At 47.3% G+C, this 17,313-nt stretch overlaps 1 protein-coding gene across 3 annotated transcripts in view; it reads left to right on the top strand.

Annotated features, from left to right (window-relative positions):
- Window positions 1-17,313, top strand: part of LOC139278757 (guanine nucleotide-binding protein G(o) subunit alpha) — a 323,558-nt gene that overhangs the window by 263,479 nt on the left and 42,766 nt on the right. For all 3 annotated transcript variants that reach the window (XM_070897862.1, XM_070897863.1, XM_070897861.1), the window contains exons 5-6: window positions 6,173-6,301; window positions 11,032-11,161. In XM_070897862.1, the coding sequence (XP_070753963.1) occupies window positions 6,173-6,301; window positions 11,032-11,161 (259 nt within the window). The remainder of the gene's footprint in view (window positions 1-6,172; window positions 6,302-11,031; window positions 11,162-17,313) is intronic.

Here is a 17,313-nt window from a genome sequence, read left to right as displayed (position 1 = left end):
AGCTCTTTCCGCTTTAGACAGACTTCTCGAAGCATACGCAACAGGTTGTAGCTTGCCCGATTCATTTGCTTGTTGGAGTATGCAGCCAACCCGATATGATGAAACATCACAGGCCAATACAAGACGCTTACACGGATCATAATGAACAAGCAACCTGTTTTAACATAGCAGATTCCTGGCTTTCTCAAAGGCTCTATCTTGAGACGCACCCCAGGCACAGTTGTCGCCTTTTCTTAGTAACACATGCAGTGGCTCTAGTAAAGTGCTCAATCTGGGTAAGAAATAACCAAAGTAGTTGAGTAGCCCAAGGAACGAACGCAGCTGTGTCACATTCTGAGGCTTTGTGCATTTTTGATGGCCTCGGATTTTGAATCGGTAGGCCTGATGCCAGCAGCAGCAAGCTTCCGCCCCAGGAATTTGACTTCAGGTGCCACGAATGCACACTTCGAGCGTTTCAGCCTGTGTCCCACTTTGTCCAGATGCTGTAGGACTTCTTCAAGATTGTTCAGATATTCAGCAGTGTCGCGACCTGTGACCAGAATGTCACCTTGAAACACCGACAGTTCTAGGAACGGACTTCAGTAAACTCTCCATATTCCTCTGAAATATGGCTGCAGCCGAACGAATCCCAAAGGAACACCTGTTGTAGACGAACAGTCCTTTATGAGTGTTGATGCAGGTGAGTTTCTTCGAAGTGTTGACAAGCTCCTGGGTCAGATCCAGTTTTGTGAATGAATTTCCACCAGCTAGCTTGGCGAACAGGTCGGTAACGGATACTAATTCTGTTTCGAAAATCAGTTAATCGTAACCTTGTAGTCTCCACAAATCCTGACAGTGCCATCACTCTTCAACACAGGAACAATGGGACTAGCCCACTCGTTAAACTTGACCAGTGATATGATCTTTTCGCGCTGGAGTCTGTCGAGCTCGATTTCAACCTTCTCCCTCATCATGTATGGAACAGACCGAGCTTTATGATAGACAGGCCTTGCATTGGAGTCCAGGTGAATCTGCACCTTGGCTCCCGTAAAATTACCAATGCCCGGTTCAAACAAAGAAGGAAACTTTTTTAATACTTGAGCACACGAAGTATCATCCACCGAGACAACATCTTGACATCATTCCAGTTCAGCTTGATTTTCTCGTGCCAATTCCTGCCGAACAGGGTTAGACCATTACCTGGGACGATCCATAATGGTAGCTCGTGAACCGCACCGTCATATGACACCTCGATTGCTGCACTGCCGAGCACCGGTATGAGTTCCTCGGTGTAAGTACGCAACCTGGCATTGATTGGACTCAGCTTCGGTTTCGCAGCCTTAGTGTCCCACAGCTTGTCGAATGTCTTTTGGCTCATTATCGATTGGCCCTCACCCATGTCCAGCTCCATTGATACAGGCACGCCATTTAGCTTCACATTAACGACTATCGGCTGGCTCTTGCTGGCTCTTGCTCAGGAACGAATACATTCCATTCACTTCCTCCTCGGATTGCATATCCGGGCCATCACTGAACTGGTCCTCATCAACCATGTGGTGAGCCGCACCACGCTTGCTCCGTTGTGGACACATCCTGTGAAGATGCCCCACTTTCGAACATCCATTGCATGAGTATTATCTAAACCGACACTGTTGAGGCCGATGATTGCCCCCACAATGCCAACATGGTGAAATCTGGATCGAACCAGTTGGCGGGCTCTGAGCAGCGGCAGGTTTTGCGTAAACAGCTCTGCCTGAAGGTGACGCCATCTTGTTTACAGTACTTGCCGTGGAACTCTGACTCGTCGATGATATCTGCCTCAAATTATCATCCGTCGTCATGCAAGCCTGGGCAGTCGCGATGGTATTTTTCAAATCCAGTGTCTCTGCAGCCAACAGCTTCCTGAGGATCGCATCATGGCTGATGCCTATCACGAAGACATCACGCAGCATGTCTTCCAGCATGTTCCCGAACTTACCCGGCTCAGCAAGACATTGCAGGTCGGCGACACATCCCGACACGTCCTGGCCCTCAGCACGAACATGCATGTAGAAACAGTAGCGTGATATGATGATCACCCCTTTTGGCTTCAGATGGTTACCCACCAACGTACACAATTCCTCAGACCATTTTTCCGCCGGACGTACAGGCAAGACAAGATTCTTCATGAGGCCATAAATTTTTGGACCAGAAACGGTGAGGAGAACTGCAGTGCGCTTAGCTGCATAGGCCTCTGCCTCCAAGCCGTTGGCCACAAAATACTAATCCAGGCAGTTGACAAAATCCGCCCAATCCTCGCTCTCCACGAATCTCTTCAGGATTCCAACATTGCCCATTGTGCATGCGAAGGTTCTTAAATTACGTCGTCGCCAATTGTAATGACTCGAGTCTGGTTACTGTAAACTCAGGTGCACCTGATCCATCTTTATTCCAGCCCAAGAGTGCCAGCGTGACAAAAACACCCAGCTTATATACAGGTGACCAAGCACACATGCCACATGCGTACAGTCCGATGATCTCTGACCGCGGCGCTATCTGGTGTCTGGTGACCCCTAAATTTAATACATAACAGTGCCGCTCCCTGTGAACGTATCGCTCCCTGTGAGCACGTCGCCCCCTGTGAGTGCCGCCCCCTGTGAATGTGCCGCTCTCTGTTGGGAGCACTGGATTGTAGGTTCAATCTTGCTGTGAAATCACATTACCTTTCCTTACAGCTTCTGTGGGGAAGGGCTTATTATGTCATTAATTTGCATCTGAGTCCGTGTAACTAAATTATATTTACTTTAAAGGTATTTTTCCATCAACTCTAAACTGGTTTGTTTATAAAACTATCCTTTGCCTTATAACAAAATGTGCCTTGCATTGATCCCGCACTCCCTAAGTTGGCATTTTAATTATTTGGTTTTATTTCCTCTTCTCGATTTGCTGAACATGAGCTGGGATTGTGCACAGCTCCTGATCACATAAATGGGGAAGGGTGGAATTTGAGAATTCACACCAACGATGTGTTATTGTATTTCAGCAAGACGATAAAAAAGGGAATAGGCTTTTATATCAGTCCTTGCAATGTGAAACAAGATCTATAGACTGCAAAGTAAAACACACACTGCACTTTCTAATGGGGTCTATAAACTTCAGAGTAAAATATTCATCAGTGTAAACCCCAATAAGGACAATAGACTGTGATGTAAAATGCTCATCATCACACACACTTGCACACATACCCACCCTGCTGGGTCTGCTGAATGCATGTAAAAGATTCATCAGAGCATTGGGTTAGATGTGAGGGTGTCCTCAAGCAAGTGTGATTGGGTTAGATATAAGGGAATGTTTGAAAAAGTGTGATTGGGTTAGTGTGAGGGAATCATTGAGTGAATGAGGTGGATTTATGGATTAGACACTGGACTGAAATAACGACATTCGAGCTGCTGTACATGGTTTTAAGATGTTCTTTTGCACTTTTTAATTTGCACTTTGGGTAGGTAGAGGTTTTTAAATCAATCATTCTCACTGATGAGGAAATCTTCTAATAAGTGTGATTGGGCTAGCTGTGAGGGGATCATTGATTGTGATTGGATTAGATGTGAGAAATCATTGCGATTGGATTAGATTTGAGGGAATGATTGATTATGATTGGATTAGATGTGAGGCAATGATTGTAATTGGATTAGATGTGAGGCAATGATTGTAATTGGATTAGATGTGAGGCAATGATTGTGATTGGATTAGATGTGAGGGAATCATCTTACTGTTGTCTCTATGGTAGTAGTGCTTAATGGAATTATCTGGGATTGGTCAGTCAAGGATCTACCCTTTTCCCCCTCCTATTTCTTATCTACATTATGTCCCTCGGCGACATCATCCGGAAACACAGCGTCAGTTTCCACATGTACGCTGACGACATCCAGCTCTACCTATCCACCACCTCTCTCGGCCCCTCCACTGTCTCGAAATTGTCAGACTGCTTGTCTGACATCCAGTACTGGATGGGCAGAAATTTCCTCCAATTAAATATTGGGAAGCCCGAAGCCATTGGGCTGGATTTTCCCGGGTCCCACCCGCACCGTGCCTGATCCCGAGCCCCAGGATCTCCAGCCACCTGCAGTAAAACCGGCAAAGTAGGCTAACGTAGAGGCTTCAGGCCTCATTATCATATGTAAATTGCCACCCCGCCCCGGCAGTGGGTAGGCAGCCACCCCCGCAGTCCCGCCTGAGTGAAATGTGAAAGTGGACGGGTTGGGATCGGGTTTACATTTTTGCAACTCTCACCCCCCTCCGCCTCCAACCCACCCACACTTACCTCAGAAAATTCCGGACCTTGTCTTTGGTTCCCACCACAAACTCTGTTCCTGCGCCACCGACTTCGTCCATTTCCCTGGCAACCATCTGAGGCTGAACGAAACTGTCCACAATCTTGGCGTTGTATTTGACCCCGAAATGAGCTTCTGACCACAAATCTGCTCCATCACCAAGACCCCTTACTTCCACCTCCGTAATATAGCCTGCCTCCATCCCTGCCTCAGCTCATCCTTGTTCCCGTTGTTACCTCTAGACTTGACTATTCCAATGCACTCCTGTCCATCCTCCCATTTTCCACCCTACATAAACTTAAGCTAATCCAAAACTCAGCTGCATGTATCCTAACTCTCCAAATCCCATTCACCCATCACCCCTGTGCTTGCTGGCCTACATTGGCTCCCAGTCCGGCAACGCCTCGATTTTTTTACAATTCCAATCCTTGTTTTCAAATCCCTCCATGGCCTCGCCCCTCCCTTGCTCTGTAACCTTCTCCAGCCCTACAACCCTCATATATCTGTGCTGCTCCAATTCTAACCTCTTGCACATCCCCAATTTGAATCACTGCACCATTGGTGGTCGTACCTTCTGTTGCCTCGGCCCCAAGCTCTGGAACTCCCTCCTTAAACCTCTCCGCCTCTCTACCTTTCTTTCCTCCTTTAAGATGCTCCTTAAAACCTACCTCATCTGCCCTAATATCTCCTTATGTGGCTCGGTGTCAAATTTTGTTTTGTAACGCTCCTGTGAAGCTCCTTGGGTCATTTTACTACATTAGGTCGCTATATACATACAAGTTGTTTGTTGCTTTTGTGCTTATATTGTTATTAAGCTTAGTGAGACAGGTGCATGTATTTGCCCCCAATTAGTGTGCTTTACTACACTGTGAGATCATATCTATTGCTAATGCAGGGTTTGCAGAATGAAGTCAGAGTATAGATTTGATATACAATATGTGGAAACATGGTAAAAATCACAACAAGCCCAAATGACTATCTGTGACTACCTCTTCAGGTCTCCAGTGAAGATAAGAGCAATTCTCTTTGACAGTTGAAAATAGGTGGATGTTTCTACCAAAGAAAGCTCGAAAGAATTAGCCAGGAAGACATCTTCAGTGAGCCCATTGTATTTGGCTAAACAATATCTCATATATCCAGCCTGAGAAGTTAATTATTGTTATTCATAGGTGGCATGCTGAGATCAATGGGATGTTCATGTACCTTAAATATAGGAGGCTACCTTCACCCCTGCAGTGGCCATTCACATCAATTCTTCCACTAGCAGCAAGGGGGCACACGAGAGAGTTCATGTCTCCTGAATCACAGTCTAACTTGCAGAAAATAGAAAGCAAATCTATTGTCCCGAACCCATAGTCTTTCCAAAACATTTAATTCCATCCCCCGGAACTGAAAGCCCTGAACAAGTGGCAGCTCAGTCAGCCCTTTTGGCAAAAGGGACCATCAGTTTTATTTCATTCACACAGCATAGACTGAGTACAATAAAAACAGAAAATTCTGGAAATCTCAGCGGGCCAGGCAGCATCTGTGGAGAGAGAACCAGAGTTTAATATTTCAGGTCTATGACCCTTCGGCAGAACATAGACTGAGTGCCGCCCACTAAAGGAAAGTGGGAAAGTTTAACCCTCCTTACAATGGTTGCAAAGCATTCTCCTGAACATTTTGCATATTTTATTCTATTTCCGTGTTTATGTTAATGACATCATCGGGAGCAACTCTCTGGGGAGAGCCTGCTGTTTACAATTGTTTGATTGACTTACAATTACAATTACGTGTCTGGCGATTTCTGATCACTTTAGATGCTGTGTGATACATTGTTGATCACTCCAACACTTTCAATGCAGTTGAGAACTTGCTTTGTAACAGCCTGTGTTTTCTTTCAGTTACCTAGACAGCTTAGAGCGGATCGGAGGGAGTGATTATCAGCCCACAGAGCAGGATATCCTCCGAACCAGGGTGAAGACTACCGGCATCGTAGAAACTCACTTTACATTCAAAAACCTCCATTTCAGGTGAGTCCATTTAAACCGAGCAGAATCACACCTCCCCACATAGGAGGGTTTCTTCCCATCATATCAATAAATAATTAACCAAGCAAGTGCAACTGGATTAGATATGAGGGAATCATTAGTGTGATAGTGTTTGATGTGATAGGTTGAATATTATAATAAATATAAATGCAACATGTAATAGGCCTTCTGCTGTTGCCTCGATGATACAATACTGTCATCATCATCATAGGCGGTCCTTCGAACAAGGATGACTTGCTTCCACGAGAGTTCACAGTGCTTAATAGAATTACCTTTCCTTCCCCTCCCCACCCAGGATCTCCACCCGTCATGTACAGACATCATTTACAGACCAGAATCGCCACCTTCCCCACAGACAGGGAGTTTCTTTCATGCATGCTTGACAAATCTTCTGGAATTTTTTGAGGATGTAACTAGTAGAGTGGATAAGGGAGAACCAGTGGATGTGGTGTGTTTGGACTTTCAAAAGGCTCTTGACAAGGTCCCACACAAGAGATTAGTGCGCAAAATTAAGGCACATGGTATTGGGGGTAATGTATTGACATGGATAGAGAACTGGTTGGCAGACAGGAAGCAAAGAGTGGCAGGCAGTGACTAGTGGGTTACCGAAGGTTCAGTGCTGGGACCCCAGCTATTTACAATATACACTAATGATTTGGATGAAGGAATTGAATGTAATATCTCCAAGTTTGCAGATGACACTAAGCTGGGTGGCAGTGCGAGCTGTGAGGAGGATGCTAGGAGGCTGCAGGGGAACTTGGACAGGTCAGGTGAATGGGCAAATGCATGGCAGATGCAGTATAATGTGGATAAATGTGAGGTTATCCACTTTGGTTGCAAAAATAGGAAGGCAGCTTATTATCTGAATGGTGACAGATTAGTAAAAGGGGAGGTGCAACGAGACCTGGGTGTCATGGTACATCAGTCATTGAAGGTAGGCATGCAGGTACAGCAGGCGGTGAAGAAGGCAAATGGAATGCTGGTCTTCATAGCGAGGGGATTTGAGTATAGGAGCATGGAGGTCTTACTGCAGTTGTACAGGGCCTTGGTGAGACCACACCTTGAGTATTGTGTGCAGTTGTGGTCTCCTAATCTGAGGAAGGACATTCTTGCTATTGAGGGAGTGCAGCGAAGGTTCACCAGACTGATTTCCGGGATGACAGGACTGACATATGAAGAAAGACTGGATCAACTAGGCTTGTATTCACTGGAGTTTAGAAGAATGAGAGGGGATCTCATAGAAACATGTAAAATTCTGATGGGATTGGACAGGTTAGATGCAGGAAGAATGTTCCCAATGTTGGGGAAGTCCAGATCCAGGGATCACAGTTTAAGGATAAGGGGTAAGCCATTTAGGACCGAGATGAGGAAAACTTCTTCACTCAGAGAATTGTGAACCTGTGGCATTCTCTACCAGAGAAAGTTGTTGATGCCAGTTCGTTAGAGATATTCAAAAGGGAGTTAGATGTGGCCCTTACAGCTAAAGGGATCAAGGGGTATGGAGAGAAAGCAGGAATGGGGTACTGAAGTTGCATGATCAGCCATGATCATATTAAATGGTGGTGCAGGCTCGAAGGGCCGAATGGCCTACTCCTGCACCTATTTTCTATGTTTCATAGATCAGTGACAGTCAAGAATTCACCAACTCTACATATAACCACATTGTACAAGTTGCAATTACTGGGTATAACCAGTTCAAATGTGTTTAAATGGTTTTATTTATAGTAAAGGGATCACTCAGAACTTTTGAATCCTCACAGCCGAGGATAATGCACAGAACACAAATAATATGCCCATTAGAACCCAAATGTGAATGTGCCCGTTTGTGAGGTGGTCACCATTGACGCTGCCTCAGCGTGTGGGCAAAACACACATCCAAGACTAGACGTCAGACCGGCAGTCTGACAGCACAGAGGCAGTGAAGGGGCCGAGAGGGGTGGTGGCCAGGTAGAGCTGAACGTCAACATTGGAAGCTGTCTCCATATTTTTTGGATGATGTCACCGAGGGGAAGTTGTAGATGAGGAAGAAGATGGGGGGGTGCGGGCAAGGATAGATTGTGGAGGGACTCCAGAGGTAACAGTCGGGAGCAGGAAATTAAACCAGTGCTGAGGTTTTTGTAATAATCCAACATCATGCCCATTTTAATTCCCCTGCCCATAGATTACTAGATTTATTCAATTTTACAACTTATCATGGTGGAATTTGACCTCCGACCTCTGGGTAGCTAATCCAGTACCCTATCCCAGTAACTCACAATCCATCTGCATTCCACAACAGGGAGTCCCAACATATTATAGAACCACTTCACGTCGAAACATGGAAGTGTCGGACCAGGCTCTGGGGGTCCAGGCCTCGGGGGTGGGGGGGGGGGTCCAAGCAATGGGAGAGGTTTGTTTCAGACTGTTCCCCATCCCCAGGGTGTAGTTTGCATTTCAAAAGGTTTTTCATTTCACTAAGTGACTGATTGTAAAGTGTGATTATGGAATTTTCTGAGACCGTTCGAGATACCTGCAGATTGGAGATCCTGCAGTTCCCGGGAGTTGATAGCAGGTGGTTTTCATCAATTAGCCTGCGTGGGTGCTGATAGACTGCGGTGTTTGAATCATTAACCTTTTCAAGGACTGCCAGTGGTTTAACATAAAAGATTAAAATTTTAAAAAAAATTTCAAAGCTATATTATTTAATGTAAAACAAAGAAATAACATGTAACTGACGCAGACCAGATCAGTATAATTACATAAACCATTTGAAACACAGACTTAACAGAGCCTTATAAACAAGGGGTTAGTTCACTGTACCCAGACTGGAGCCCAGCACTCCCTGCCCATGCTCGTGCCCTCTAATCTTTATCGAGGCTAATACCCTGCACCCAAGTTAATATTCAATGCCCCCTGCCTTGTACCCAGGCTAAGCCAGTGACGAGCAACTACCTATTGTCCTCTACCAAGTAGCAGTACCCTGGAACCTGTACAGAGATCTGTATTTGGTAATCTGACTCGTACCCACGCCCTTGTATCTAGACCTATATCCCGCACTTAATACCACGCTCCTGGACACAGTATGTAGGCTACTGTATATTGTGTACGCAGACTCACAGATTCTGGTATATAACTGGGACAGGGTGATTTACCTCTGCAGACCATTTATCAGGGTTTGTTCCCATGTGACTTGTATCCCTATGTGGTACATATTGGGATTACACCTATGTGTTATATATCAGAGTAATTTGATTGTTGTATTTCCGGGGGTTAGGCCCATGTAGCTATATATTTTGGGTTAGCCAAGTGCATGAGGGACTTTGGCTCCTGTGGGTATAATATCGGAAGGAGGAGCTAGTCCCTACACAGAGTATATATTGCAGGGTTATTCCTGCATAACATTGATCGGTAGCGGGAGAGGGGGGTTACCAATCGGTAATGGTAACCAAGCTGATCTTCAACATCACAAGATCTCACCTACGTGCTCTGCCTTCTGCCAGCTCCCATTGCTGTCACCCGCCCTTTCGGCACATTCACTTCACGGCCCCATTGTCTCCGTTATGGCCCTGCGTGTGGTCCTTTCCCACGTGGCACTCACTACATCACCTTCCAACGTGCCAATCTCCTGCCATATGCTCACCCATAAACAAGGGCCATTCTCTCATTGCTCCTGGGTGCTACCACCATCCTCCTTGCAAATGCTCCAGCCTCTACTTCTGTGCCTTTTGTCAGTAAGTAACTGTGACCTATAAACTAGTGTCTTAAAATCTCCAATTGGTGAAGATGTATTGGAATGGCTAGAAGAGATGGACATAGAATTACATAGAGTGTACAGTCCAGATACAGGCCATTCAGCCCAACTATAGCCCGGTGTTTATGCTCCCCACATGGGCCGGCTGGAGAAGGTGGACGCTGTCTGTTTACTTGGTGGAAAATGAAATCCAAGTCACAATAGATCAGATTTTCAGCTGCTTGAAACGACTTGAAATACTGACCAGCAAAAAGCCTCCAAACAGACAGCAGAACGTCAAATTCCGAGAGCATCAACTGAAACTCCTCCCACCCTTCTTCATCTCACCCAATCAGCATAACCTTCTAGTCCTTTCTCCCTCACGTGCTTTCTAGCTTCCCCTTAAATGCATCTATGCAATTTGCCTCAACTACACAATGTAGTAGCGAGTTCCACATTCTAACCACTCTCTGGGTAAAGAAGTTTCTCCTGAATTCCTTATTGGATTTATTAGTGACTGTCTTATATTTATGACACTTGGTTTTGGCTTCCCCCACAAGCAGAAACATTTTCTCGACATTTACCCTATGTATGTTGGGTCCTGCCCCCAAAATGGTCTATAACTGGCTGCTACAAGGAACAGACATCTCACTGTAACTGGCTAGTCCTGCCTGTCAGGATGTGAACGGTCTGTGCTCACTGCCTCCTGCCTGTCGGATAGTGAATGGTCTGTGCTCACTGCTTCCTCAGCCAAGGCCACAAACTTGGCATTAAGGTAGTTGCAGCCACAAGGACACATTCCACTTCTCCATGCAGGACTGCAGGGGCATCACCACCACATCTTCTCTGGGCTTTCAGTCTCAGGGACAATGAATTATAGAAGGAAGGCTGGATGTTGTGATCCTGATCTGTCAGTGCCACATCCCGATAGCTGAATGAGAAAATCCCACAGGTTTGTCAGTCACCGAGTCTTAATTTTAAAAAACTGTTATTTTCTTCACAGGCTGTTTGATGTGGGAGGTCAAAGGTCGGAGAGAAAGAAGTGGATTCATTGCTTTGAAGATGTGACAGCAATTATTTTCTGTGTGGCACTCAGTGGGTACGATCAGGTGCTCCATGAGGATGAGACCACGGTGAGTAGGGCCCCAGGAATGGTGTAGGCCTGATACTTGATGTGTGCTGCCTGGCAGATCATGAAATGAATGTTCAGGTCACTGTCCTGCAACTGCAGTGAGGGACAGAACCATGGTTTTGTGTGTGTGTGTGTGTGTGTGTGTGTGTGTGCGCGCGTGCATGGGGGGAGTTGTGGGGGTAGATTGGTGTGGGTGTATGTGGAGGGGTGGGTGTGTGTGGGGGGGTGTGGGTGTGTGTGTATGTATGTAGGTGTGTGGGGGGGGGTGTGTGTGTGGGGGGGGTGTGTGTTTGTGTGTGGGGGGTGGGGGGGGTTTGTGTGTGTGGGGGGTGGGGGGGGTGTGTGTGTGTGTGTGTGTGGGGGGGGGGTGTGTATGTGGGGGGGGGTGTATGTGTATGTGTGCGCGGGTGGTGTGTGTGTGTATGGGGGGTGTGGTGTGTATGTGGGGTGTGTGTGTATGTGTGGGGGTGGGGGGGGAGTGTGTGGGGTGTGGGGGTGGGGGGGGGGGTGTGTTTGTGTGTGCATGTGGGTCTGGAAATAGATGTTCTCAGATAGTTTTGTGCTGTAGAAATTAAATTAAGATGAAATCTGCCTCTTCAGGTAGAGAGTGCGAGATGGGAGTTTGACAGAACCTGAATAGTAGAGAAGGACAGAACTGTGATTCCTCTTTTTTTCTGTGGATAGCGGGAGTATTGAATTATAAAAGTAGTATCATTTGTGTTTAATAAGATGTTTGTTTTTCGAGCGGTGTAAAGTGCTGTGTGAGACTGATTTTTGTCTCTGCAGATGTCTGAGAGATACTGAGCAGATGTATTGTGCTTTGGCTCGTGTGTATTTATTTGATTCCAGACACAGGGTTATGCTGCTTCCGGTACACAGTTTGACTGACGTGCTGGCTATCAGTCTCGCTGTACTGGAAGTGTGTTGCTCTTCACCATTTACATAGAGGCAAAGCTACTTGTTTCCTGGTGCATTGCTGGTCATTCTTTTCCCCAAAATATTAACTTTCATATTTTGTGATACAATGAAAATGGCTTAAAAAAAAAGTACTTTATTTTAAGTGATCTGAAAAATAAAGCAGCAAAGTACTTAACATAGAACCAGGGTCCGGGAACGGAGTGGGTACACATCTTGTTGGATTTTTGCAGCTATTATAATCCAGTTCCAGGATTCTCTGACCTGACCAACCCAACCATTCTAACTCAACAGAAAATGACCCTCTGAAAAAGATCTGTACTGTTATAAATGCACATGCAGGATTTCTAATGCAACAAATAAGATTCCAATTGGTGCAAAGCATGATTTCCGAGACTCTGACATACATTTGTTACTAGGACAAGTCTGGGATAATTTGATCGACTGATTGTTGGGATTGCATCAGAGTTAAAGGGGATGTGAAGTAATGATTTTGCTTCCCGGGTCCAATACTGTGCCTTTAACTTCATGTGTTTTAATAATATCCCAGCATTCCTTCCTCTAGGAGTAGTCAAAGGCTGAGTGATTGTGTGTATTGACGTGTTCAAATGACGGTACACACCTGTACATTTTTGTATTCTGGAGCTGAGCAAGATGGTTACTGTCAAATTCTTCATCTGAAGGGGAGGGCCACTACGGGCACGTTAGTGACGCCCCCCGCATTCCCACCCACCGCACTCCCCCCCCCCCCCCCACCCCCTGCACTCCCACCCCCCACCCACCGCACTCCCCCCAACCCCCTGCACCCCCACCCCCGCATTCCCCACCCCCCCGAACTCCCGCCTCCCACCGCACCCCCCCCGCACTCCCACCGCACCCCCCCCGCACTCCCACCGCACCCCCCCCGCACTCCCACCGCACCCCCCCCGCACTCCCACCGCACCCCCCCCGCACTCCCACCGCACCCCCTCCCCGCACTCCCGCCGCACCCTCCCCGCACTCCCACCGCCCCCTCCCCGCACTCCCGCCGCACCCCCCCCGCACTCCCGCCGCACCCCCCCCGCACTCCCACCGCCCCCTCCCCGCACTCCCACCGCACCCCCCCCGCACTCCCACCGCACCCTCCCCCGCACTCCCACCGCCCCCTCCCCGCACTCCCACCGCACCCCCGAACTCCCGCCACCCACCGCACTCCCACCGCACCCCCCCCGCACTCCCACCGCACCCCCCCCGCACTCCCGCCGCACCCCCCCCCGCACTCCCACCGCCCCCCCGCACTTCCGCCCCCCCGAACTCCCGCCACCCACCGCACCCCCCCCGCACTCCCACCGCACCCCCCCCGCACTCCCACCGCACCCCCCCCCGCACTCCCGCCGCACCCCCCCCGCACTCCCACCGCCCCCCCGAACTCCCGCCACCCACCGCACTCCCACCGCACCCTCCCCCCGCACGCCCACCACCCCCCCCCACCGCACTCCCACCGCCCCCCCGCACTCCCACCGCCCCCCCCGAACTCCCGCCACCCACCGCACTCCCACCGCACCCCCCCCGCACTCCCGCCGCACCCCCCCCGCACTCCCACCGCCCCCCTCGCACTCCCACAGCCCTCCCCCCTCACTCCCACCACCGCCCCCCCCCTGCACTCCCACCCCCCCCGCACTCCCACCGTCCCCATCCTCGCACTCCCACCGCCCCCTCCCCCCCCCCCCCGCACTCCCACCGTCCCCATCCTCGCACTCCCACCGCCCCCTCCCCCCTCCCGCACTCCCACCGTCCCGCACCCTCCCATCGCACTCCCACCGTCCGTCTCCCCCCACACTCCCACGTCCCCTCTAGGGGCGCCCCAGCCACCACAACTTTTTGCCGCGAGAAGCTGTCAGTGGCATCGACCCATGCCAGCCTCGCGGGGTCCTGCGGGGCGATGAGGGGTCAGCGCACATGGCGATGATGTCATCGCCGTGTCAGTGCGCTAATCGTGGGGCGCAGCGCAACCCACTTTTTGCCGGGGGGCGGCAGGGCTCTGGCTACCACGCCCAGATAAAAGCCCTTTAGCACCACGTTAGCACCAGCACTAATGGGCCTTTCCGAAAGGGGCAATTTCGGCCTCTATAAGTCTAACACTGCCAAGTTCAAGCTCCATTCCTAGTGTGTGTTCCCAATACCTGTTTCTTCCATACCACATAGGGCCACATTTTTCATCTTAACGTACAGCGCCATCAGCAGTAAAACGATGAAGGAATCACGTGGTGTGTTATTGTTTCAGTGGTGCTCGCAGTTAACATGGCCTTGAGTGGACTGTCTTAAACTTGCAACTTGCTGAGATTGTTTTTGTAAAAATGAAACGACCCCAACACTACAACAACCTCCATCACTGACAACAATACACCTTTGTTAACTCTTTCAATTTTATATTTTTTAACATTTAATTTTACATAAACACTTTGGGACAATACAAGTTGTGGGGGCATGTTAAGACTGTTGTATTCCATGAGCTACGTCACCATTCTCATAGATATCATTTAACAGTAATGAAGAATGATCTATTTTGTTTTGTGCAAGCAGAGTAGTAACCCTTTTGAGGGTATAAGGATGATATAAGAGGGTTCCAAAGAAGACAATATTCAATATATCTTATTTCCACAGGATAGCAGACTCCCAAAGAAGGTAGTTGATTTGGGTCCAATTGACACCTATGAAGAGATCCGGATCAATACAGTTGATAAACGAGATTGAGTTATTAACAATGTTGATTTTTTTTTGGAGCTAGAAGCAGAATCATAGTATAATAGGAATCAACAGGTGATGGGAGTGGGCCATGACAGAATAATCAATACCGCCTTTTGGATGAAACGGCTTCATCAACTAAAAGCACTTTTCCTACATTGTTATATTGAAAGAAAGACTTGCATTTATATAGCGCCTTTCACGACTACCGGACGTCTCAAAGCACTTTACAGCCAATGAAGTACTTTTGGAGTGTAGTCACTGTTGTAATGTAGGAAACGTGGCAGCCAATTTGCGCACAGCAAGCTCCCACCAACAGCAATGTGATAATGAACAGTTAAACTGTTTTTGTTATGTTGATTGAGGGATAAATATTGGCCGGGATACTGGGGGTAACTCCCCTGCTCTTCTTCAAAATAGTGCCATGGGATCTTTTACATCCACCTGAGAGAGCAGACGGAGCCTCGGTTTAACGTCTCATCCGAAAGATGGCTCCTCCAACAGTGCAGCCCTCGACTCATCACTGCTCTGGAGTGTCAGCCTAGATTTTGTGCTCCAGTCCCTGGAGTGGGACTTGAACCCAAAACCTTCTTTCTCAGAGGCAAGAGTGCTACCCACTGAGCCACAGCTGAAAGACAGTGGGAGAGTATTTTCTCTATTTTCACAAGTCAAAATGACCTCTCGTGGTCACAGGTTAAAAGTGCATTATAATTAGGCATTCAGCTGATGTAATGATGTCATTAATAGATAAAAGGAAGTTCAGTGACCACCGGATTACTTTGATAAAGAGGACAGTCTGGGATAACAAAATGCTGAAAATCTGAATTGAAAATATAGACGATCCATCAGCATCTGAAACTATCGGTTAAGATTTCAAGTTGAGATCCTTCATCACAACGGTCTGACCGTGGCATTGTGTTAAAGTGTAATTACTATAGCCAAAGTGTTCAACATTGAAAGTGACTGGGAGGTCTGATAATGTTGTCTTGCTCCACATCACTTATTAATTTTATTCAGCATCTTCCAGCATGGGTCTGACTGACAGAATACAAATGATCATTTCTACAATAATGTGCTGTTGTTCAAATCTTTCCTCCTTGGAATATCGATTGGTTCAAGCTTGTGAATTTTCTGTCCAAGTGAACAAATCTTTGGAATGTGAGACTGGGCAGGGCTGTGGCAAGGTTTTCTAACTATGTCTCCCTTAAAGGGACAATGTTAGTGTGTGCAGTGGAAAGAAGGTGTAAGAGTGAAATGGACTTTTGCATCATGTTCGTTGAACGCAAAGTGGCAACACTATGAACTAAATCAACGTCAATAGGAGCTCAGCCATTGTCGTCAGTGAATGGCATAACTTAAGCTGTAGAACTGAATTATATTTTTTGTCATACTCAGGAATCTCTAGAAGCAAAATGCAATCAAAATGTGCCATTTGTGTGAACTTTCAATGGTTTCTGGCTCATTTCCGTTCTATTCATTGTGTAAAGAGACGCCCCTCTAGGGCATGCTGCATAGATGATAGTTATTTTCTTTGGATTGCACTGTGACATAACAGTGTGCCTTCAATGCCGTGTGACCATCCCATGACTCTGGGTGTGATTCGTCCTCCTTTTGCCTGCTCTCTGGTATCACGTGCCCGGGGGAAGGAGGCAGCTCTCCAGCTTACAGCCTCACGCTACAGCCGCTTGACACCATTCCACCACCAGCTGACTGTTGCAAACACAATGCTAATAATGAGATTTTGAGAGACCATCCCAAATTGGCAGGTATGAAGTTTCTCTTGACCAAGAATTGAAAGCAGCAGTGTGACCTCTGACCTGGACTTTGTCACGAGCTCCTCCCACCACCATATGCCATGTAGAAGACTTTTCAAGTCTTCTCCAAATTTTTTCTTCTGTCTTTTACTTTGCCTTGGCACATGTCCTGTAAAATGTAATGTGGTTTTTGTTTTGCTGTCCATGCGTTTGGTGGCCTTCCTCTCTGGCACTAGACAAGTGTCTTCATGAGCTGACATTGTGGTGTTCAGTAGTCTACAAACTTTTTAATCGCTGTTAATTCCTTCACTCCAGCCTATCTAAACCATCTTTAAGTCATTGCAGCTAATTTAAAAAAAAATGTCATGGCAAAGTTCAAAGGTCAGGAAGAGGTCAGTCACCGACTGTTTTCAAGTCTGGATTAATTCAAGGATCTCGGACATCCTTGGTTAATGTATCCAATTAATGTTTGCCCCTGCTCTCTGGTTGCAAGGTTCTGCATGGATTCTGAGCCTAGAGATAGAACAAGGCAGCAAGTCTTCAGCTGTAGTTCCCAATACATGCATGGTGCATGATTTATACCTTTGTGTGTGTGTATATAATTAATTAAATGACTTTTTTTAATAGATGCAGTTATAACATTATGTGTAAAATAGCAAGTAGTAAGTAGCATCGACCTTTTGTAATTAACTTTATATTTAATATATAAATTGTAAAATTAGATCTTTGCTGAGCTGTTGAGATAGAATTGATGTGGTTT

This window comes from Pristiophorus japonicus, chromosome 13 (assembly GCF_044704955.1).
Source record: "Pristiophorus japonicus isolate sPriJap1 chromosome 13, sPriJap1.hap1, whole genome shotgun sequence".
In the NCBI taxonomy this organism is placed as follows: Eukaryota; Metazoa; Chordata; class Chondrichthyes; family Pristiophoridae; genus Pristiophorus; species Pristiophorus japonicus.
Note: the sequence above shows the minus strand (reverse complement) of the source record. Positions and strands in the feature narration are given on the sequence as shown.